This window comes from Anomalospiza imberbis, chromosome 2 (genome assembly GCF_031753505.1).
Source record: "Anomalospiza imberbis isolate Cuckoo-Finch-1a 21T00152 chromosome 2, ASM3175350v1, whole genome shotgun sequence".
Taxonomy (NCBI): Eukaryota; Metazoa; Chordata; class Aves; order Passeriformes; family Viduidae; genus Anomalospiza; species Anomalospiza imberbis.
The window spans coordinates 34,338,950-34,364,406 of NC_089682.1; the positions used below are offsets into that span (position 1 = coordinate 34,338,950).

Genomic DNA, 25,457 nt, shown 5'->3' on the forward strand with positions numbered 1-25,457 from the left:
AAGCTGGGAACAATTATTAAATATTTGCCTCTCTTTACACAGCCTCCCTTAAATTCATAATTATAACACACACAGTGAACTCCAAGAAAATATTAATTTCATGCCCAAATCCTGCAAGTCAACCACCACACTTAGCCATTCCTCTTATTTCAGCCTCTTTAGCAATGGCATGATTATAGATTAATTTATTTTATTTTTAATCACAGAGAGGCTTTTCAGTGCTGATACACTCCCTGAATTACAGGAGCAGTACTATTGTTTAAATATGTAGGCAGACATACTGTTCATAGTCATTTTTTCCTGGAGAAGCATGGGATGTCCATCAGCCTGGCCCTGGTTTCATTCTGTATCAGTGAATAAGCCTTGCACCGTCATTGTAGTGTCACTTTTGTATTATGCTTAATGTACTTAAACACATTTCTCTGAATTGATCCCTGAATTTTCAGCAAACCATTAATGAAATTGTTGGCTTAGTAAAAGTACCTAACATGAAGAGACACTCTTCAGCCTTTCATTAACAAGCTAGAATAATTAATTCAAGTTGCCAAATCATGTATTCAACAACATCTTTAAGTAAATGTTCTTGATATAAAGTCTAATTTGGTCTTTGTTACCTTGGTCTGATTTTTGATATAATTTTCTCAAGAATAGCTCTATGACTAATCTTTTCCTAATAAGTTTAGTGTAGTTCATTACAGGAGTGAAGTAATTCAAATGTGTTTTAAAAGTAAAGAGCTCCTGTTCTGGGGCTGTGGTTTACTCAGGATACTTTTCAAATGTGCAGAAGCTGATTAGGGATGAAAATGTATTCCCAGAAGTTGAGAGAGCTGGTGTGTATCTGTCTTGAGTAACAATGATTCAGTTGTGTTGTTCTAAATTGAAAGAATGTCATTTATTGGTCTATATTTACTTAGTAAACATTTGGAGTTGTTTAAAGGGGAGGAAGTCAATAAAGCACCCTACAAATCATCCTGGGAAATCAAGGATCCCTATTCCAGCATCTCTAATTAACACTGTGTAATTACACACATTCAGTTCTTTTATTCCTTTTTTTGTGCTCAACCACGTAGCCTTTTTTTTTTTTTCCAGAATTTCCAGTTTAATATGTCATGTAAAAAACATTCCTATAGCCAGCTCTTCTGGATATGAATGGAAGCAAGATTGCCACAGTCCCCCTTGGCTTTAGGATCAGAGATACTGAATTGCCCAGTTAAACTGGGGCTTTATTCCATGCGCTAATTGAAATAACTCTTGGCTTTCTCTTGTACTTGCACTAGAGTAAATCAGCAGCATTTCTGCTCATGTTTTTGTAGTGAGTCTGGCCTTGTGCATTTTCCAGTCTGCTTCTCAAGATTTCATCTCTGCACCTTGTTCCTTTGTACTGGAGACTGGCTGGTGCTGGGTATTGCCGCTGAAACAGGAAGGCATGCTTTGTACCATATAAATGAATTATTTCTTGTGAGCAATCACTTTCTTGGACTAGGACCTTTTTTTTATTCAGAAAGATTGAAAAACTTTCTGGGATTCCTTTAGTCTCTTGATCAAATTCTTTGGTTTTTTTCATGGTACAGAAATGTCACAATAAAGCAGGTATAGCAAAAAGGGAGCGAATAGAAAGATACACCTAACAGATGTGACTAATAAAAGGAATATACTTCATTGCATAGTATTTCTTCTGAAATTTGCTCAGTTTATAGAATAAAGGTGGAAAAAAGACCCACAGCACAATACACTGTAAATTATTCAATGAAATGAATGCACACTGTGTTTGCAAACTTTCTTTCCAGTCTTCTTTAAATGAGAGCTGCCAAAAATTCATTGAACTGTCATGCTCATAAATTGTTTAGGAGATCTGCTACACTCTTCTTGAAAGAAATATGCTGGGATCTATAGCTTCTGTATTTGTTGAGGTTTTAATATTTTTTTTTCCTTTCCAATTGCATATAGATCATTTGGCCTTTGTCAGAAATAGGACCATAAATAACATGTGCTTCTTAGTTAGGAGAGAACAGTGAGGGGGCTTGTATATATTTTTGGCAACAACCAATTCCACAGAATAGTAATATCCCATTGGTAGATGACAGAATCATCTAAAGAGTCATTTTGATATGCAGAAGATACAAGGTTTCATGGTTAAATATTTTAATTTCAGCAAGGCTTTAAGTCCCTATTGGAAATTGAGGAGAAAAGACTTGTGACAGGACCCTGTGTCAGCCAGAACTTTGGGAAAAAAAATGCAGATCTTGCTTGAAGGTTAGGTTTAGTCCGGAACTTAATGAATTGTGCCAGCCCCTTCTCATCTCCAGGAGGTGCTTCCTCTCCTCTCTGAAGTTTGGCTGCCAGATCATCACAAACTTCTCGAGGCTGTCTCTTGCCTGCCACATCTTCCCTTCTCCTGTGTCCCTCCCTGAGCAGAGTCAGTGGCAGCCCAAGCAAAGAGGCCTCAGAAGTAAAGCTGGAGGAAACCTGGAGCCTCCCCCGGGGCTTTCATCTAAGAACCCAAAGAGAAATGAAAATATCCATCTCACAGGACTGCTGCCTTTTTCCTGTTCTAAAAAGACCTATTGTTGCTCCATCTCCTGACTGGATGACTGACATAACAAGTAGCAAAAAGTATTTGTATTAGTCAGCTGTACATGATGAGATGTTCTTTGCTAATCTCTGCAGTAAAATAGAAATATCTAAAGCTCATAGAAAATTTTAAGTAAAGATTGATGTGGCATGCCAAATATTCATCAAAATAGAGATGACTACCTCAAGCTCTGAAAGTTCTGTCCAGAAGGTCTGTTCCATTAAGAGAAATAGCAACACTGCTATTTCATTGCTAGCTTCAATTTGTGTGCAAATTTAATTACAGCAGACACACAGGCTGGGCCCCAAAAACTGCTGGCATCTCACTTGTCAGAATGGGTGATTTTACTCTGAGTTATCTTTGTTTGGGAAGCATCAACTGCTGGAGCGAGCATGGCACTGAAATACTGGTGCTTTTCACAAAAAACCTTAAAGACGTGTCTCTTGAAAAGTCCCCCTCAAAGTACCTGTTCAAAATACAAATTCAAAATACAGTGAACATTCTCCAGTGGCCCATAATTTTTTTCATGGGAGATTAGGCTGGGATAGGCATTTATGAGGTACCTACCTCTCTACACCCAAGATCTTACCCTGGCACTAGAAAGATGTGTACTTTGATAGTTTTTGGTGGGAAAAAGCTATTTTTCATAGCTAATATGCACACAACTCTTGCTGCTGGTTGTGCAACATCAGTTTTATAGCCCATGTGAACAGCACCTCCCAGCTGCTCAGCGTTCCTGCAGGTTTCATTGGCATCACACACTTTTATTTGCAGTTGCTCTGTTGCTGGCATCTCCTTGGACCAAGCTGTTCATTGCTCATGAGCAATTCCTTCAGGTAGGCACATGTGTTGTTTTCTTTATGTCAGAGTCCTTCAAAATAGCAATTCCCAGTTTTCTGTCTTACTAAGTTTTTATAGGGCAGTATCTTTCAGGAGCACAACAGAAGTTGGTGAGGCCCCGTAAAGGATTCTGGGAGGGTTATTCACACGCTTATGAGCCATCATATTTCTACCCAGCTACTAAATATAATTTCACAGTTTTTCCTACTTATACCTGCCTTGTTGTTTGTAAGAAAATATGTATCTTGTCACCACAGGGAAAACTATAAATAAATCTTCAAAGAAGGAAATCTTCTGGGATGAGGCCTGAAAATCACATGGATTTTTTTCCCTTTTCCCTAATTTTGCCTCTTCCACTTTTGCTTCCTGCTTTGTGTCAGTTTATCAAAAGTACAGAGTAGGTGAGGGGACTTAGCTGATCTTGCTGCTTACTTATCCAGGGTCATGACAGTGTGGATAAAGCAAACTATGATGTTTATCCTAGAATTGGACCAAATGCTGTGTGTTCATTGGAACATCTGTGAGTTTGGCTCGATGACAAGTCCCAGAGCAACACAAGAAACCCAGCGTTTTCCTCCTGCAGCTTATTAGTGCTGATGTGTGTTTAATGAAATTAATGGCAAGAGGAATAAGACTTAACAGAAAACACACACAAAAAAACCTCAAAAACAAATCCAAGCCTAAAACATGAAACTTAATTTCCATTATGAAAGTTAGCATGCAAGTTGAATAACAGAGAAATTATCAGCGGATCTTTTGAGCTAAACTGGATAAAGAAAATAGAACAGCTTGTGTGATCTTAGACCTTGAATACCATTCTTCTGGTTTTGTAGTGTTTACAAAATCAGAGGTAGGAGATCAACACTGCTGTACTTTGGGACATGCAACACAATGTTGCACTGAAGAAAAGGCTTGATTTATTATAGTGAATATGATTCATTATTTAACAGCCTAGAGGTTTATATGTGTTTCTGTGACTTAACTTCAGCAACATTTCTACATTGCATGTGGAATATAATGCAGGACTGGTAAGCATTATAAAGATTGTTCCAAGGTGGAATTGTTAGAGGTAATACTTTTTTTTTGAGTCACATAGTTCATCCTTTCCTTGTTAGATGCATACTGAGAATAATTGTGATTTTCAATACCAAATTAGTACTTTGCCTGTAACTACTTCATTCTTTAAAATCTGTATGTGGATTTTTTACTGAAGTGAATACACTGCATTGCAGAAAGGTGCCCACGTAAGCATTCATAGCAGTTGACCATTATTTTGTTCTATTTTTATAAGTACAAAATCTATAATAAGTCATATGTGAGATGAAGGCACAGCCCAGGAACCCAGCAACTGCATAAGATGAAACTTTATTTCAGAGATTCTTCTCTTCTACCTTGCTGGTTTATCCATATAAATCATTTACAGCCCGCTTTCAGTAATAATGAGCATCCAGAAATCCAGTTATTGCCAGTGGGAGTTGCAGGTATTCAGAATATTTGATGGTACTCAACTTTTGTCTCTGTTTTTCTCAGTGTGAAATGGAGACAACAGCTTCTTCAGAGGGTTGCCATGAGAGTCGTTATTTGGGAGCTGTAAAAGATGCTGAGGAGCAAAATGGCTGAGCAGTGTTACTGCAACATTTTCATGTTTAATCATTTCAGCAAAATCACCTCTTGTTTTTGGAAATATATATAAAATATGTAGCGTGAAACACAACTCTGCAGATTTGGTTACAGTGCTTGGAAAAATCATTATTGGTCAGCAAACCTGGAAAAAAAAAACCTTTATAGGCTTTTAGGGAATTGTGAAGACAATTGAGCAACAAAACAAAAACAAGATTGTTTATCTGACTTGAGGTTTTTGCATGGTGCATTTGCTGTGATTATCATGAATCTAAAGAAGGCATTTTCAACACTGAGCTTTTCAACCCTCAAGTGCCAAAATAAACAAAATTATTTAAGTGTATTCATGCCTGGTTTTGCTATACATTTTTAATAAAGCAGCAATCGTCGGTATTCCACTGCTGAAAATCTTATACAACTGAAAGATTTTGAAGCACTAAAAAAGATCAAATGTGCAATAAAATGCTATGGCATTATGGCATTAGTCCATGGAAACACTGTGTCTATTGCAAAAAGCAATACACAGGAAAAATGGTTGTTCATTCCTTCCATTAACTCTTTTGTGATTGGGGATGGAGGGCATTACTTTGTTGTGGTTTTTTTTTTTTTTTTTTTTGTTTTGTTTTTTTTAATTAGGCTGAGTTATGCCAAAAGTGCAGGCTAATCTACCTTTCACTGGTTAGAAGAATACATGCCCCAGAGCTATTGATGCTGTAGTCATGGGAAAAGTCTCAGAGAGTATTCCAGAAGGTGTGGAAGTTTAAGGATAGAGGACTGATCTGTATCCATTTCCCAGAGCACATTCTTAAGGCTGTAATTAGTCAGCTCTGTGGTACCTGGAATAAATCAAGCAGTGTTCTGGGAGTTGATGATAAGGAATGGTGGCTTCTTTTCAGTGTTGTTTTTGGTGGTGTTAAATTTCTGGACACTGAGTTTACCTGAAAGTTTCTCATCCTGATAGAGCTGTTTTACTGGGTGAAAGTGTGATCCCCATCCTCTGAAAGATTCAAGTTCTTTCTTCCATTCTTTCACTGGATTTTTACTGGTTGTTAAGAATTACTGAGAATGATCACCAGGCTGATCCAGGAATTTCCCGTCTAAAGCAAATACAAGCAACTGAGAATGCATTTGTTATAAAATACACCCTACTTTGTTGTGAGTGTGAAAATAAGTATTTCTTGATTAGCATTCTGGATTGGTTTCTTTTCAAGTGATACAGATTTTGAAGATAAGGTTGAACTTTTAGCACTTCACACAAAAGACCTTAACAACAAGAAATCAAAACCATGCATTAGTATTCCATAACTTTTTTGATCTAAAAACCATTTGGCTTTAATTTCCTTAACTATACAAGATCATAATCCAGAAATCAAGTGGAAGCAAAAGAGTAGGTTGTTAACTCTCTAGAGACTGAGTAGAAAAATGCATTTTCCTAAAATGTCATTAAGTTCTGCTGAATGTTTTTGATTTATTCTACCTGAAAGAGTTTGCCTTCAGATGCTGCAGTACAGCTGTGCTAGAGCTTCCTGTTGCAATGCCTTTCTTTGTTTGTCCACCAGAGATTTGGAAATCCATTTCCTAACTTTATATTCATATATGCATATGTTCATTTTTCAGTATATAAATGTAGCTCAGATGATTGAAAAAGGAGAACTGTCAGTGCATATGATTTTGTAGCACAAAAAGATGCTTCCTGCAGAAGTTGCACCCATATATAATGCAAGTTTCCATGTAAGCATGGCTGCCATGCACCTGTGCCTGAATGCTGAAAATTATTTAAATGGCTGTCTCTCAGCAAATTTGGTCTTTAAGAAGCTTTGTCATTTGACAATCTACTTCTACTAAGTTAACGTTTCAAAATTAAAAATAATGATTTAAAAAACAAACCCATACTTGTTTTCCAAGATTCTGAGCTAGGTAGATTTTTTTATTAAATAAACATGCTGGATTTTTTTTTTTTTTTTTTTTTTTTTTTTTTTTTTTTTTTTTTTTTTTTTTTTTTGTAGAGACATTCTAAAAGGTCAATTTTCAGCTACTTTGATGAAACTTTGTGTAAATTTATGAAGGTAATGCAAGAGTTTCAGTTGCTTAGAGGATGTCATTATAAAATAAACCCCAGCTGGTCTAGCACCAGTGGCAAGTTTGATGTCACAGAATGGTTTGGGTTGGAAGGGACCTTAAAGATCTTGTAGTTCCAATCTCCCCTGCCATGGGCAGGGACACCTTCCACTATCCCAGGTTGTTGCAAGCCCCATCCAACCTGGCCTTGATATCCAAGTACTTCTTCATCAGAATGTTTCCTTCTGATGATGTCTTACTGTAATATGTCATGGCAGTGGCATATTATATGATAAAGTAAAATATCCCCTGAGCAAGGTACAGGAATGATAAATTATGTTAATATGTTATTCCCATTATATTATCATCAGTCAAATGATGATTTAGTGTGATGCACCATCAGAAAAATTAAAGTTGTAATGTCATCTGCAGATTACAAGGTGCAAACCCAGCTGACTTATGGAACAAAAGGTATTCCAGTGCCACAATTCACAAACAGCCTAAGTTAAAGTATGCCAAGATATAGGAAAAAGTACAAAAGTCTAGGAGGTGCAATACTAAGGAGTGTGCCTGTTGTAAAGGCCAGAAGCAGATCCTCAGCGTCTGTAAGCCAACATTACACCAGTATAAACACCAGGATGTGAAACTGGCCTTGCCACTGGTGTGACTGGAGCTGCCATCAGGCTCATCAGTCAGGGCTTTGCTCTGGTGAGTTGCAGATGAGCGTGACATAGAAACCAGCTTGATGTTCAGTGCCCTTTGCTCAGGCAGCTGGCAGAGATCTGGATGAATGTGGGTATCTGCAGGAAGGCTTGGCCACATTCCGGTGCCAAACTATTCATCATCCGACAGATGGTTATCCTATTATTCAACAATTTGCATACTGCCACACTGCAGTGATCTATGGCCACTGCCACTGTATCACTGCACCAAATAGAAACATCAGAGAAGCTTTGTTGTGAGGCAGCCCTTGCTTGGACTGAAAACTTCTCTTGTAGCCTGCATCATTGACCTCTTCTCCAGTGACACTGTTAACCATGTGCTTATATTTCACCTGCAAACAAACTGAGATGATGGGAAGAGATGAATGGCCTGAGACAGATGCAATGCTTGTGAGCTCCAAAGCATGAATCCAAAAGACAAACAAGCAGGAGATTTCAAGAAGGAATTCCAGATTCTCTGTAATAAGTGCACATGCTGTGCACACGATGCATTCTCAGTTCAGGTTATTGAGCTTTCAGCAGTCTGTGTCTCAAAGACTTCTTTAAATCAGAAGCAGGTCTTTGTGTGTAATACCCTTCACAAATATTTCTCCTATAAGTTTACCTAGTTGCTTTTGGAAAGGTTTTAATTTTTAGAGACTGTGACATCCTGTAGCAATGTGTTTTTAAAGAAAATTGTTTTATTAACACTTGTAATCTGCTGCTTGCCACTTATGTTTGATGTACTTTGGATCTATTCTCTCCATTATATTCAGGGTTTTATAGACCATTCTTGCTTTCTTTTATTCTGTACCTTTGTTCACCTATTCTGTCTGTTAGTTTTAATGTGTCCTTTTGGAATGAGGGATCAAGAGATCCTAGGTTTCAGCAGTGCTATGCTTCCTCCTTTTCCTGATTATTTTTACAATTTCATTCCATTTTTCCCTTTACTCTGGTTTTGAGCAGGGGGTTGATACTGTTATAGAGCCAACTCTCTGTTATAACTACAATATCCGTCTTGTGACAGCTTAGTACAGTTATCTGTTATGTAAAATTAGGAGCATTTTAATCTGAGTGCATAACTATAACACTGAATTTTGTAACATTTTATCAGTTTGCAATTCAGTATCATAAGGTTCTTCGGCAAATTTTTGTGGTAAATCCTCACAATCTTTACTGCCATGAATAACTTTGGATTTCTAGTACAATTTTAGATGTTCCTAGTTCAGCCTGTATTATAGATTCTGCATACACTGCCAGCAGGACATAAGCATTGATCTCTGGGGGATGCCACTCTAAAAACTGACCTTTTCTTCCTGACTGTTTGTTTCCTATCTTTTGACCAGCTACTTATCCATGAATTGACTGAAACTTAAATAACCAAACTCCTTCAGGATAAAATGAGAAGTGACCTCACAAGAATGTGAGCAGAAAATGTAATCCATCCGTTACTAAGCTATTAATGATGAAAACTAAAGCAGTGATACTTGCAGAGTAGCTCAACTTCATAATAATTCTGATCATCATCCATGTGTAGCACTGCAACTCTCAGAAGAAAAGCCTAATTTTCGTGGTGTTTCCAACTTGTTTCTGGAATAAATTTTGAAGAGGCCCTAGGTAAATAAAATCTCGTCTACCCCAGAGCAAGCTGTCTGTTAATTCAGTATCTAGGTTCCTACATTCTCTCTAGAACAGCTTCCCAAAGAATGGAATATTCAAATGCTTACTGCAGACAGTACTATAGCCTATATAGTGTTAATTTTACATTTAGATCCATTTCAGTTTGTTCTCACTTTCCGAGCTCCCAGATGCTTCTCAGTTTTTATTGGCCACTTCAAATTGTGTGGTATAGAAGGAATTATGGCAGGGTTCAGGGGCAGGGCAGAGGAATGAATTATCTGGGCATTATGGCAGCACAGGGAGAGGCCACTCGACTCCTGAAACTTGGGAAGTGTTTGCTGTGCATGTGAGCTAGATATGAGTGTGGAAATCACTAGCCATGAAATAATTAATGATAGATAATAACATCCAGTGTTCAGGCAGAGCATAGTAACAGTTTGGTTTTGATCCAGTAATACATACTTCATGAAGCCCTGGGCAAGGCAGGGGCATAATTTCTGAGATGATCCTTCCTTGATGCTTTTAAGAAAAGATAGTGTCTGGTAAGTTTTTTGTTTTCCACTTAAATTACTTGAGTTTAGAGAAATATTTGTGTTTGGTAACTCAGTCCTGTTGGAAGAATGGACCACGTGGCAAATTCCTTTGTGAAGAGTTGTGCAACGTAAGGCATCCTTCAAATAAGCATCTCAGAACAAAAAAAAAAAATCCTTTTCACCTTATCCATTGACTTTGGTAGGACTCCCTGTGTAAGCAAAGTGGATGGGCTGGATGTGCAGATTGAAGGACTCTGGAGGAGTAACTCTCAAGAAATTGGTTACGGCTGTAATGTGAGCTGTGCTGACACAGCTGGCAGATAGCTTGAAATTGATGCTCTTGAAAAGAGATAGATCTTTGCCAGAAATATTAGTTTCAAGGGAAAATGACATTTTTTCCTGTCATTACTGTCAAATAGTGATGTAGTTTCTAAACTGGATTTGGTAGAGATTCATGCTCCCGATATTTAATTTCAGAGGAGGAAAGGGTTTCTCTGTGATCGAGAGCCAAGCACACAATACTGCAAAATGCATTCTTAATCCTAAAGAAATGTGAAGTCCCACTCTCTAAAACAGACTCCTTGGCCCCTCTGGTCTCATCATTACCTTTCAAAAGACCAGTCTCAAAGAGGTTTTACAAAATACTTGTGTTTCTTTGTCTTGGTAAACTTGACTGGTCCTCACCAGGGCTCTGAGGATATCACCAATCCTCACTAGCCTGCCTGCCTGGAATTAATTCTAAAATTAAACAAATATTTTAAAACTAATATTTCTGGCAAAAAAAAATCTATCTAATTTCAATGAGCACATTGTAGATAAAGGCATCCTGTCTGACAGGAAAATATGTGTAATCCTGTTAGTTACATAGACAAGAGGCAATGGTATCAACCACTTGTATTTGAGAGTTCATTGTCACTGTATAAAGTTCCTCAAATTGCCCTGTCAAGAAAATAAGAAGGCAGGATAAATGTAAATGGTCAAAAATAATCTCTGCCATTTCACTTATGTGGATTTTGAGGATCAGAACTATGCTTTTTTTATTAGCCTTCTTACTATCTCTAAGGCCAAGGTAGGATCAGTGCCTCAGAGCAGGCGAGGAGCTGCTGAAGGGCTTTGTTTCAAAGGAAATGAATGCTGCTGCCACGCCTAATCAGAATCTCCACTGTATTAGAGAGTGTTTCTGATTTCACAATTCCTTGAATTTTAGCAAAATCATTTAATATTTTAATTCTTTGATATTTGAGCTAAAAGGTGACAGGGTAGAATATATCTGCCTTGCTGGAGGTTTGCATATGTGTGCAGTACTACTCAGTTCATGCATCTCATGGCCTTCAGGAAGAAAAAATGACAGGACGGTGTGGAGTATTTTGGAGTAGCACCCTGATTCACCTCTGCTGGTTAATGTGAAGTATTTCTGATGAACTCTGGACAGGCATTCTCTCTTGTCTGCTTTATTTCTGCCAGTATCTTCAGTGCTGATTCCTTCCATCCATCAAGAGCTTTCCCTCTTTTGGAAGACACAAATAGATGTGCAACGTAGGGGTTAACAGCCACTAAAATTAACATACTCTCAAAACCATAAATAAATTGTTCTGAAAATTTGAATAGCTAACTTAGAGTGGGAAATCAAGCTCCACATATTTAGCTTCAGCATTATTAATCAGGACATTTGAAAGAAAATTAATATTTTCCCAGAGATTAAAAGCAAATTCAGTATTTTTGAAAATCAGGGGGGTTTATTCATTTCAGTTCTGAGTGAAATGAGATTGGTAGAACTAACTGAAATTGGCATAATGAGTGCAAATTCTGAAATGCTTTTGCAGAGCAGTTTTGTTATCCCTCCATGTAGTTACTCTGATATTTCAATAGGCACAACAGAAGACTGTTGATAGTACTGAATAGTTCTAAATTATGACTGAGGATGTTAAATTCTGACTGCTTGTAGCATTGCACATGAAAAATTTGAGCATCAAATAAAAGCATCACTCTAGTGAAGTGGCAGAAGGTTTTTGTACAGAATGATGAATTATGTCCAACATTTAAAACTAGTCTCTTTCATTACTCGTGTCTCTCTTCACTCTGAAGTTGTTTTTTCCCCCCTATTTCTGTCACTGAGGTAAAGACAGGTACTCTACTCGTGTCTTGGAAAGTGACTGCACGATTCAGTGGCATTGCACATGAAGGAGCAGTAGCTGACAGGAATTCCTGTGCAAGATCAGACTAATGGTGCACACAGTTCAGCACCTTTTCTCCCAGAATCAGACAGTTCTAGATACCTGTGCATCTGGTTCTGATGGGTTTGCACCTCAGCATTTAGGAGACCTGCAGCCAGCGCTGTGACAGTCCCTCTGAAGTGTCTGTCATTTCAGGAAAATACAGAAGGGGCTTTTCCACAGAAACAGGCATTTTTCACACCTCTGGGGCACAGTGAGCCTAATGCACTCACTGGGTTTTCTGCTGGCTGCTCATACACACCTTGCCTTCAGTTTTGTACCTCAGGCTCTCAGTGCTACCACTCCTCACTTTAATCAGCTACCAGGACATGCCAGAAGTTCTGGGCATCTAAAAGGCTTCCTCCTTTGTTTCTTCATATCACACATTTTGGGCTTGCTGATGCATCCCCACCTTTTTTGGTAGAATCATGGGCTGTAGCTGCCAGCTACATTGTTCTGCTGTGTAAAAATATAAAAAGGTAAAAGACTTTAGAAAGTGCAGAAAGGCCCCTGAAAGTAGACATAAAGCTGAGAAAGGCTGAGAAATTTCTAAATCTTCTCATGGGAAGCTAGAAGTTAAGAACCAAGTGAATATATTTCTGTTTATCATAAGGAACAAGAAAGAACAAGAAATTATTGATAGTTCAAGATGTGAAAAGTCCTAGATATATGCTTTGCAAAGATAGAAAAAGTTTCAATCTTAAAGAATGAATTATTGTGTATTGTTTGAAGTTCATAGAAGTCCTTTTGTTAATGTTAAACCCACGTGGGTCCTTTTCTTATTGGTTAGAGTATAGTAACTTTACACCTTTTCTTTTAAGCTATTAGCTCAAAGAATATGTAGAAAAAGACTTTGCATAAGCTGCCATCTTGTCTCTGATCTGGATTTGCATGGATGTTGTTGTTTCTCTGTGTCTCTTGCTTTTTGCTTGTATGATAGGGACAGATAATAAATCCTACATCTGCAACCAGGCAGGGTCCCATCCCGTTTGTGAGACACGCACCGATCCAACAGACTGCTGGAATTTGGAAATATGGTTAGATTTTAATTAAAGGAACTGCTAATGCCTCCTGGTTTTAAAGAGATGTCTCACATGTAGAATAGGAAAAAAACCTAACTGGAGAAGGCAAAAACCCAGCTGTGGCCACACAAGACATCATAAGCACTTTTTGGTGGTGTAAGCTCAGAGATGGCACTTTGTGAAGACTCTCTCTCTTTCATGTGTGGCCTGAGGTAAAGAATGAGGTGTTCTGCACCACGGAGTTCCAGTCCTGCCTTTAAATGTGTGGCAGACAGTGCTGTTGCCAGTTCTGCAGGGAAAGCCAGAGTGTGTGTAGGTGTGACTGAGGGGGTAAATTTCATTTCAAGGGCTCATCTCTGAACAGTTCTATAAGCTAAGCAGTGTGAATCTAATATTGTAATTCCAAGGGGACTCTGATGCTGTGTGGTAAAATTGCTTATTAAATTACGATCAGAAAAAAAAATCAGAAGATAGGCACTGTTCAGCTGGCAACATACAGGGGAAAAAAAGGCTGAATTCTAATTATTTGAACAGTGGAGTTAGTGTTATTTCACTGTGTGAAAACAAAATTAGGTTATCAGTGATATCATTATTAATGTATGAGATGAAGCAGAAAAACAATTTGTTTCCTAACACACATTCTGCCCCTTCTCCCAGCTCCCCAGCCCCCCCAAAAAATAGACAATAACCTAACAGCAAAAAGGGCTTTCTAACACAGGCAACTCTGAAAGATCTCATTGCTATAGCAGCAAAATGTAGGTGATTTATAAATTATCTTAATTTGAAGGTGACGCATTGTGCAAACAGTAAGTATTACATTTATTATTTCCCCAGTTAGATTAAAATATAAAAAGGCAGATCCAATATCAGTAACACTGTTTATTACTCTAATCAGAAACAGGAAATATATTTTCAGCCACTCTAAACCTTAGATGTTCTTTTATTATGCATGAGCAGCTATTACTGCTGTTCAGTCATATATTTCCTTAAAGTACTCATATTGCAATCTCCACCTTTTGAATTGCTTTCAAATAAATAAAACAACTTTTTTGCATAAAATTATATTCTGCAATGATAATTAAGTGTTGAAATTCACATTTTCATGAATATAACAACTTCACACAAGATTAATCCATTGTAAAAATTTTAGAGTTTTTAAAGCCAGCACAAAAGTGTTTTATTTTACATTACAGCTCTGAACACATCTTATGCCCTTGAATGTGAACTGCCTTGAATTTTGTTAAGATTCTGTTCTTTATTCTCATTTTCACACTCAATGAGCCGCTACTGTTTCAGTCCAAAAGGGATCAGTCAGTGAAGCTGTCATGAAAGTAGTTATAGAGTCTGATAAGATTCTTTAAAACTCATTTTTATTTAGCCAGGAGTCACAAATCTAGCTGCAAAAACACTGCTCAAGATGTGCCCTCTCTTTTGAGTATAATTTGAGAATACAAAATCAGATTTAAGAAAAGGATACAGTGTAAAGATAGTCTTCTTGTTATGTCATCCATACTATGTTAATATATACATTAAAAGTAAAACTTATAAATATCCAAATTCCTTTGATTCACATGTATAATTTTGTCTTCTACCTACCACTAGATATTTAATTATTAACATAATTTCATTAAAATTGAAAAATAATACATTATTAATAAAACTCTCCAAAACAGGAATCTTTCTGAGGATGGAATTACAGAAGTTTAGTGATAAAATTGGTATAAGTAAAGAACTAAACCTGATCCAGTAGAAAGGACAAGGCCCACAACTCTGAGGTGTGAAGAGATATTTTTGAAGTATCTTTTACAGTTAGACCCTAAAACTCTCTGTTTCTCAGATGCATCATTTTGGTTTGTGTAAGGTACATATTTGTGGCATTCAATAGCTGATTTTTCCACTACCTCAGGGAGCCTGGCCTTGCATATTCCAGGAAAAGACCACTGAAACCAGACTGGGCAATCAAACACCCAGTGCTCTTAACCAATTTCTTTAGAAGGGATAAATAAATATTTCCTGGAGAAGAGACAAGAAATCAGCATGGCCTTTCCTTGAAGAATATCCTGTTACAACTCTCTTTTGTCCCTCTGTTTCTTCATTCCCATTCCCAAAAAGCATTTTTTTATTGCTTCTGAAGTGGAACAGCTGTACCAGAAGGGGACCAAGAGTATCACACACTACAGTGCTGGTGAGGGCAAGTGACAGCAGGTGAGGCACAAAGTCTTTTTTGTATCTGATGTGCCAGATGAGTGATCTGATTGCCAGGATAATGGATAAATAAAAGGCAGATAGTGGAGGTACTTAAGCAAAAATACAAAAAAATACCTTATTAGTGCTTAGATCAGTGAGTGATTTACCACATGTAAGGAAGCAAAGGCTTTGAAAAAGCAGCTGCAAAAGATGTAAAAATGTCCAAAGGACATCTTGGCCACTGTCATAGAACATAAATGTTAACCATGCATTTTCCATCAGCAAGGAGAGTGTGGCTGAGTGGCTCATCCCCACAGATACAGAGCCTGGATTTGGAACAATTTATTGGTTGAACAAACAGCTTCTCAACCAGCCAAAGTCAGGCCTCAACAAGTCTCAGATAATCTTTTATACATTCAAAGCAAATTAGCTGAGATTTACATACTTGTTTTTAACTGTGGCCTCTCTTCATTGCCAAATGGATGTTCTAGCTCATTTCTTCTTTTGTTTCAGTCAGAAATACAATTATAACACTGAGCAGAATCTATTACTGCTTGTTGAAAGCAACTACTGCTGAGTGAGCTCAGCTCTACTGACTGCCTCCTTCTACCATCTAGTGGCACCTTCACTATACTGCTTTTCTCTCTCCAAAGAGTTCCGTGAGAATGATAATAAATGTACACTCTTGAAAAGCAAAAAAATATACTTTTGAAATGAGCAATGTACCTGGAGAGGAAATATCTGAGATGGAAAAGTAGTTTTCACACAGAAACTATTTATGAGAGAGCAGAAGGGATTCAGTGGTGTAATGTACTAATGTCAAATTCTGCATCCTATGGTCTTGTAAACAGTAAGTTAGGTTTGTTGATTGATTTCTGACTTTTTTTTTTTTTTTTTTTTTTTTTTTTTTTTTGGTGGGAGAGCTTGGATTTTAAGTTGTAGGCTGCAGAATGACACTGTTGAATATCCTAAGGAAATGCCTATTTAGAAGCAGACTTCTTTGTTTTCTACCTGGATATTTAAAGAGCACAACAAAAACTAAAAGCTATCACCAAATGTAATGCTTTGAAGGCATATAAAACACATATAGTTTCTTTCCTGATTATACAATTTTCTTAAGAGCTTTCAGTGCTCCATTTTGCAATAGATGTTTCTGTTTCGTTTAGGGAAAAAGCTTAAATGTCAATGAACTAGGAATTTAAGACTTGGGATGTTTTCAATCAAAATGCATGTTCTGATTATTTATATGACTGAACAAACATTAATCATCTCAAATGCTTTCTGCTCTTTGAACTGGGTTGTTTTCACAGAGTGCAGGTATTGGTGAATTAGACTACATATGAAAGAATTTTTTTTCAAATTTCATATAAAAACACAAATTTCTTTATTTTCACTTGCAGCAAATTGACAAGGCAAATTGATGGAAGTCAGAATGTAGAATATCAGAATCCAGGGTTGTTTTTTGCTTTTTTTTTTTTTTTCCTTTTAAAACATATGTTATTCTGTATCCTAATCATCTTGACAAGTTTTCAACCTGTTTCCAGGGTGGGAAGATCCCCATCAGGTGGACTGCTCCCGAAGCCATCGCTTACCGCAAGTTCTCCTCAGCCAGCGACGCCTGGAGCTACGGAATTGTCATGTGGGAGGTGATGTCCTACGGAGAGAGGCCGTACTGGGAGATGTCCAACCAGGATGTGAGTGCCGCCCAGGATTCACCTGCATCTTTTTCAAATGTGCTTGAAAAGTTATTGCCACTCCCTGCCCTGCTTTGCTGCCTCATTCTCTTTCTAGGCTGGAATCTCAATTTAAAAAAAAAACAAATTTTCTTCTAGTATAATTGAAAGCTTGTTCTAGAAAGAGAAATATGGGAAATGGTGGGTTTTTTTTTCCTCTAGCACAATTTAAATTTTCACAAATTCTCTTGTTTGATGGATCCCTGTGACAGCTCAAACTGGTACTCTCAGTCTTCAAATCAACCATCAAGCTCTCTGTCAAAATGTGGAATATCAGCCAAGCCACCTTAACCTCTCTCATATATGTGCCTAGAATATTCCTGCATTGGTTCTGAAGAATTGACAAGACTTTCCCAGATGGCTGTTTTTACATTGTTGCTAAGTTATTCAGCTGTTCAAATCTGGTTGCTTGTTAAGGCTGATCGGTCATTTGGGGATAAGGATCTGAAAGAGATTTTAATTTTAAAAAATAATTTCACTGTTTCAGGAAGAAAAGGAAAGAAACAACCAAACCTGTCAGAAACAAATAAAAGACTATCACAAACCTCTCCATTTAGAATATATTAAATAATCAGCTACAGCATGAAGATAGCAACATTTAATTACTCCTACATCCAAAATAAAAGTGTCTGCTAATACAAAATGATGCTGCAGGCCCTGATGATGCCAGTTGCTGGGGGCTTTCCCTGAAGTTCAGCAGTTCCCAGCACAAAGGACTCCTTTTCCCCTACCCAGAGGATTTTAGTGCCAGAATGTGAGCAGTGAGCACCTGTGACCTTCTACATATGTTTAGTGACTTCAGTTGTCATTGGGAAATTTCAAGTTATTAGACATAATGTAAAGTTTATTTTACTGGATATTGGGACCATTCTTTTAGTACAGTAAGGTACTGTGAATTCACATGAGCTTATTTTGCAGAAATAATAGGTCTTTCAAAGGTCAGTGGTACTGTAGAGATGGCAGGGAAAACAACAGGGAGGGATGTGCACTAAACAGATTCATAAAAGACACAGGATGCAAACAACAGTTAATAAGGTCTTGCATGGGTATAGTCAGAGGCTCTGCTACATCAGAATGTCTGCTGACATTACCATTAAAACACTTACTGAGTTTTGATCATAATAAAGCCCCTCTCTAGATAGCAATTAAAATATTTCTTGAATTGGGTGTATTTTGGTAGATCACCAAGAGTTTTCCATATATAAACTCTGCAGAACTGGGTCTGTTTTGGGGTCTTTTTCTCATTCAATCTTAAACCAAGTGCTTTTCTAATTATATAGCTTTGGGATATGAAGTCACTTTTTTAGACCATGGCTAAGTAAGTGATGAACACAGCTGATGAGAGAAGTTTTAAACTGGTACAAGCCACCTAAATAAACCCACTCTGGTGCTAAGAGACTACAGATGCTCACAGGTATCCAGAATGACTCAACACCTCTGCAAATCCAGCATCCTCTATTTATATTCCCCAGCAAGGATTTGGAAGCTGAACTTAAGGAAACTGGGTTGCAAAATGTTTCTCATAAAATTAATACTGTACATGGCATAATGCAGAGGCTTAAAATATTGCTACGTTTGAGAACTGCTCTTGTTTAAGTAAATAACCATTTTATTATAGTGGTAAGTCACTTCCAAACTGTGTTGATGCTGATTAATGCACTTCTTAGATGTGTGGCAGGCACCAGAGGTGTCCATTAATTAGGGCTGCTGCACAGTCTGTCGTGTCTTATTGCTTAATTAATAAACATTAGCCAAGATATTGAACTTTCCAAGGAAACTAGTGTACTGATGAACAGATTGTGCTAAGAGTCTGGCTTGCTAATGCTCATGTGAGGGAAGGAAGATTTATATTCCATGCATTTGGTTTGTAGAACAGCTGTGAGTGAAGTCTACTGGGACACCTGTTAGAAGCCACCGTGTAAATTAATGTATGTTGCAGAGCTGCAGTATTCAAAAAGAAGGAAAAAAATGAAAAGAATATTTAATGGGTTGTAATTGGTATGCAAGGAAACTACTGTAGCAAACAGAATAAAAGTCCTTACACTCCTGAAAGTTTCTTGTAATATTTAAATAAACCAACTTATCCTAATATAGCTCTTTCAACTCACAGATATCAAAACACTTGGCAGGTGCCTGGGATTGGCTCTGTACCATTGAGGCAGCAGCAGCTGCCTCTCCCTCCTGGTGGATTTTTCAAATGTCAGGAGGACACAGGGACAATGTCCCTCTGGACTCACTTCTGTCTCAGTCTCATTAAAAAAGCTGTCAGTTAATTTTTGAAAGCAAGAATCCCTGTTACTATTAATAATGAAACTATCAGGAAGATTACAGCTTCATTTTCAGATGTCATTTTTGCCAGTTGCCAATTATTTTGAAATTGCATATGTATAAATTTTGTTTAGAAGTCCATAAAATATTGCTCAGACAATCATAAACAATATGTAATATTAACTCTGTTAATATTCAAACTTCACAGCTATGTCTAACCATCAAACAAGCTGTTACTGTACCCTTCCTGTAGATGCAGATTTCATGACTGATATGGTGCTTTTTCAGCCTTAAACTGACAGGGAAAAAGGCATTTGAGAGGAGTTAACGTGTAAAATCTTAACATGTTTTATAATATACCATTTTCTATTACTAAGAAAAACTTAGTACTTCTTCCCTTTTAGGTACATGGATATCTGATTTCTTTGAACGGAGAGATATGCGTACTATCCAAGTGGCATAGCAAGAGCTAAAATAAAAATATAAATAAATAAGGAACTAAAATGCTCTAATTCTTCCTTTGAGGCTTGATTCCCATTGCAGTATTAGACACTTTTCACATCTTTACTCTTGCTTCTTAGAATCTAAAAAATAATACTTGCCTCACAAGGGATACTAATGAGGCAATATTTCCAGTTTATTTTTTAAATGTGCTGGTATTAATGAGAAATTATAATTATCCCAGTACCAGCTGGCATTTCTCTTCATAATGAAATGTTCCTTTTGAACAAGAGAGGAAACAAAATTCACTGTGACTTCATTTTCAGAGATATGTTAAAATAAAGTGTGGCAGAGAAAATATGTCTGGAAAATTATGGTTGCTTTTGGGTTTTTCCTGAATAAATTACTTCAGCAAAACCTCATCAGCCCTCTATGGTTTTGTTGAGCAAATGCTATATGTCTCTGAAAAGTAAAGCTTTCCTGTTGCCTTAAAAACAAAATACATTTCATAAATTCTACATTTGCTATAGGCACAGTTAAATGTAAAAATTTCAACGTCTGCCTTTCTGGGCTGCAAAGGCTAGCCAGTACCAACTAAGCTCTGCCCCTGTCTGTCAGGATTGTTTTATTTACCCACTTCTGACAAACTGCTTGAGATACACTAATAATAAATGGAAAAATAAATGTGAATAAAATTCCATGCACATGGTTGAGTTTTGCCCATCCTGAGTCCATGGGGGCATTTTTATCACTGGGAGGCAAGGTTCTGAAGGAAATACTTCCCTGGCAATGGGAGGGTGGCATTTTTTCCTGTAACAGCAGAATGTACATTTACAGGACCAGATCACTTGTATTTCTAAAACAGACAAGCAGCTGTGAGCACCTACAAAAGGCTCATTCCATTTCCTGCCATGCCATCAAGGGGAGCTCAGGTCCTAACGTGGCTTCCTTACTCTTATTTTATTTACATAATGCTTGCAGCATAAGCATTAGGCATTGCTGAGCAGAGCCAGCATTAATTCAGAATTCAAATAGAGAATGGGAATATATTCCAGGATAATAAGATTGAATATATTGAAGCCAGTGCTGGTGCTGTAAAACACTGATTTGCTGTAAACAGTTTAATGTAACCCCTTCCAGCTGCATTAATACGTCTGCAGCATGTACATCCATCTGTGTGAAAATGATGAATGTCTCCTTGCAGCTCACTGGGTATCAGTGCAGCAGGTATGTTCCTCCTAAGTGCACTGTGTGGTTATAAATATTGTATGCAATCATTTATACATTAGAAAACATTTAGCATTGGCTGAATTTTTATGTGGGAGGGTTATGCATGTGTGGTAAGGCTGGTCTTTTTCCTAGCTTCGTTTTTGATCAGCCACTGACTAGTTTTGCATTTCTTTTTACACAAAAAAAAAATCCTGACTGTATAATTTGTAACATCATCCCCACTGCAACCACCACTCATTGCAGAACCTCCTGACCTTCCCTTGTATTTTTTAAAGCTTACATAGGATGAATCCATGTAAGCTGTTAAGAAGCCATGACGTTTTCCATGGAACTTACCTAGTTTTGCTAACTCCTATCAAGCCAGGCTGCTACTCTTCTTTTCAATCTATGTTTTTTGCTACCCGTGTTACTAAAAATAAGCTTTCCTTCGACTTGGGTCAACATGTGATTTACAAGATTTTCATACGTGTGATTTACCTGTGGCAGCAGACCTGTTTCTTTCTGAATCTTTACCAAACGCATTTTCCGTATTTGCTGTATCCGAAGGTCTCTCTCACTTTAGGGTAATACCATAATTTTATTAACTTTTGTTTAGTCACAAACATCTCAGACATTCAGGTTTCTGAGGGAGAATGTGCAAAATAGCATTGCTGTAACTTGGTGTGGGAGACATTGCCAGAATTAATCATACTCTAAGGATCAGCAGAAACATGTGAACACCAAGTAAATTGTCGGGTACCACAATGTGTATTTGTGGTGCTTGATTGAATTGGGGTATTGCTACACACAAACACTCTGTCAAAATGCAAATATTAGAGCATGGTGGGATGCATTGGCCACACCAGGTAAGTTTGTGGCCCCCTGAAGTGGAAAATGGTGGTGGTGTTGGTGAATTCTTTATTCCCCTCCTGCTTTCTTAGCTGTTTGAAGAGGATGACCAGTGACCCTAAAAAAGTTCCTACTGTGTTTCATATGCCTACAAATTATTTCCTGTCTCGTCTGGTCACACCCCTGCCAGTCCTGATTCCCCGAGTGAAGCCCCAGCAATGCATGAAGTGAGGGTGGCTGTGCCATGGATAATTTATCATCCCTGGTTTCTAATTATTAGTGTCACACTGTCCTTCCAGCATTTAATGCCTGGTAACCATACAGATTGTATTTCTGTAGGTTATACTGTCCATTGAAGAGGGCTACAGGCTTCCAGCTCCCATGGGCTGCCCAGCTTCTCTTCACCAGCTCATGCTTCACTGCTGGCAGAAGGAGAGGAACCACCGTCCCAAATTCAGTGACATTGTCAGCTTCCTGGACAAGCTGATCCGCAACCCCAGCACCCTTCACACCCTAGTGGAGGATGTCCTTGTGTAAGACCCTTTTGGTACATTCTGGTTTTTCATAACACATAGTGGCTATCATGTGGTTTAGGGTATTAAGTAGGGGTGGGAGAACCACAAAGTTATGAGTCCATAAAGTCATGCAGGTTCAAATAATTTAAGCCCCTTTTAAGGTTTGCTTTATTGTTAATATACTGTTGTACAAGGAGGTTTTTTCCTCAAGCCATGCAGATTATATTAGGCTCTTTTATTATTATTTTTGTCTGAATTCTGTTTGTGCATCATCTGTCCTTAATCTTTGTGAATCTCTTTGTTTTTTGTTGGGTTTTTTTTGTTTGGTTTTTTTGTTGTTGTTGTTTTTTGGAGTTTTTTTTGTGCATGTTTTTTTTCCTACGGGCTTGTTTTATCTTTGTATTTTTTTTTCTCCATTCAGCAGCCTGTCTCTCCATCTGACAGTGCTCAAGCAATTTCTGAATTGACTTGGAGTAATAACTTGCAGAAAGTAGCTGTGTCTTAGCTTGGTAAATCATTATTTGTCTGCAGCAGAATGGCAGAAGTGACCAAATAAGAGACTATGCTGTTACCACCCCACAACAAATTCTTGATAGTGTTGCCCAGGGATTTTTTATTTCATTAATAATATTTCAGAAATGAATGCAGCCACAGGATAAGCAAGGCTGAGGTGGAAGAATTTGTCAGTATTTGTAGGCATATTGATCCAAGCTGTCCCTGCATATATCAGTTGAAATCAGTAAAGGTCCAAGTGGCCTCACTCTCTTCAGTCACTAAGAGTCACCTTAAGATAAAGATGTTTTCATGGAGACCCCCTGGGCTTTTAAGGGGTTCCCAAGCCCTGAGTGAGGCTTGCTGAGAACCTTTCAATGTTTTTGAGAAGGGCTGAGCAAGAAGGCAAAATTGGGGCTGGTACCTTGCTGCGGGAAAGGCTGAATGGAGAAGTTGGTAGGAAAACCTGCAGAGAGGGCTACAGCCATTTCATCAACAGAGACTAGGGAGACTTTTGGGATTAAATATCCATGCCCTAGAGTTAGCAGCCTCTGTGTTTGTATACATATAAATATATATATATGAATTGCTAGTTGTACCGGATCACTTTATTTAGCATCAGAGTAATGTGTTTTTATCTCTTTTTATTTTTAGTCATAACTTAAGGTCTAAAAAACTTATGCTTTATTGAGCTATGACTGGCTTCACCTGCTTGTGAAAGTTTTTTTCCATTCGAGAGTGCTTGATGCAGTTGTTGGGTAACCTTCTATAGAATCATAGAGTAATTCAGATGGGAAGGTACCATGGGAGGTCTTTAATTACAGTTTGTACTTAACAGTGCTCTCCTGTCCTTCAGCTTCTCCCTCTGTCATTTTGATAATATGAATGAAAATCACTGTACTTACTGTATTTGAGTATGTGTGAGTGAAACTTGGTTCATTAAGATATGAGGCTGTGTTGCTTTCTATGTTACACATGAAGTCATGTTCCATCAGTAAATGTTGGCTGGCTTTTGCTGTCTAAATTGTCATTTACAATAAATTATGTCTTTCTCCTAAAGACTATCATAAAGGTTTTACAAACAGCAGTGTGCATTTTCTGCATTTTGTTCGTACAATTTTTCTACACAAAATGCATAAAGCCAGTGCAAATTGTGAACCCTCCCAAATGTGGCACATAACAGAAGACTGGAAATCATTGCCCCAATATTGCAATCTTTTTTTTTTTCCCCTTCTTTCTGTTTCAGTTGTGATAATATTAGGGGAGAGAAGTCAAAAAGAAATGTGACTAAATTAGCTCCTTCCACTTTATTTGCTACTCTATGTAATTCTATGTAAAAGCAAAGATAAGACATTTTATTCTTTTGGCTTCTTTTAGGGTGAGTTTTAGCTTTTGAGTACTGTAATCAAAGTGTTCCTGTAGCATAATGGTATCACAATAAGGAGCCATCTGGGGTGGCACGGTTGTAGATAAATGTAAAAATCATCTCATGGTGGTTTAATTTTTTAAATTGCACCTTATGCTAAATTTTCATTGTCCTCTACATTGACTACTGTATCAACAAATTATTATAATCCTGAACATCTCAATCTGCAAGGAAATATTCTGGGGAACAAAAACAAGTGCAGTGGGAGAGGCCCTTGTCTCAGAGTATTACTGAGCTGCAGTTCTTTAATAAAGACTGAAGTGATTTATATGTTTTAGACAAGAGGTTAAAGAGATCCTCGGTTAAGGTCTGACCTTTACAGCTCAGACTCCTCTCTTACTCCTTCTGCCTTTTAGTAAAAGCTATGTCTACCAGGGTAAATTGGGTGTCATATTTTGTATTACTTGGTAACATTTGCTTGTTTGTTTGTTTGTTTTTGTTTACAGAATGCCAGATTCACCTGGTGAAGTTCCAGAATATCCTTTGTTTGTTTCAGTCGGTGACTGGCTGGATTCCATAAAAATGGGTCAGTATAAAAATAACTTCATGGCAGCAGGTTTCACAACTTTGGATATGGTTTCAAGAATGAATATTGAGTAAGTATATAATCTGTTATCCCTACAGTGACTAATTAATCTGAATTTAGATGCTGCAGACACAAATATTGTGGAGTATGGAACAGTGTTTTCATTTTCTTTCCTCCTTCAGCTCACAAAAGACAAATATAGTTATTTAGCAAAACAAAACAAGAGTAATGTATGATGGAGAGACCCAGAATGGATAGATCCACTCTGTGACCACACCAAACACAACCAAAGGCCAAGGATGAGTGTGTTTCTTGGAGAACCAGTTTTGATCTAGACCACTGAAATCAGTGGCAAAAATATTTTATTACTTTGCTATGAATATCATCAAGACCGTATCAGTCCTAGTAACGAAGTTGTTCTAACCATCTCTGACACCACCCTGTGGTTTTTTAATGCAAACCCTGCACTCAATATAGAAGTGTTTGGGCAAAGTATGGATTCATAGGGTAGCATGATGATGGGATCTGTTTTGCTTTCTATTCCCTTCCCATAAATTCATAATCTTTTATTTGATGCCTGCCTAGTTTATGGGACTGTCTGTGTTAATGGTAGCTGTTAGTTAAGATTGAAA

The 25,457-nt window shown here is 37.6% G+C and overlaps 1 protein-coding gene and 1 long non-coding RNA gene across 7 annotated transcripts in view; one reads left to right on the forward strand and one right to left on the reverse strand.

The window, feature by feature from the left end:
• The window catches only part of LOC137468640 (uncharacterized), a 590,084-nt gene that overhangs the window by 552,158 nt on the left and 12,469 nt on the right, over positions 1-25,457 (reverse strand). The gene's annotated exons all lie outside the window — the stretch shown is intronic.
• The window catches only part of EPHA6 (EPH receptor A6), a 367,788-nt gene that overhangs the window by 339,298 nt on the left and 3,033 nt on the right, over positions 1-25,457 (forward strand). For all 6 annotated transcript variants that reach the window (XM_068180480.1, XM_068180478.1, XM_068180483.1 and 3 more), the window contains 3 exons: positions 16,911-17,060; positions 22,206-22,399; positions 24,746-24,895. In XM_068180480.1, coding sequence (XP_068036581.1) covers positions 16,911-17,060; positions 22,206-22,399; positions 24,746-24,895 — 494 coding nt within the window. The remainder of the gene's footprint in view (positions 1-16,910; positions 17,061-22,205; positions 22,400-24,745; positions 24,896-25,457) is intronic.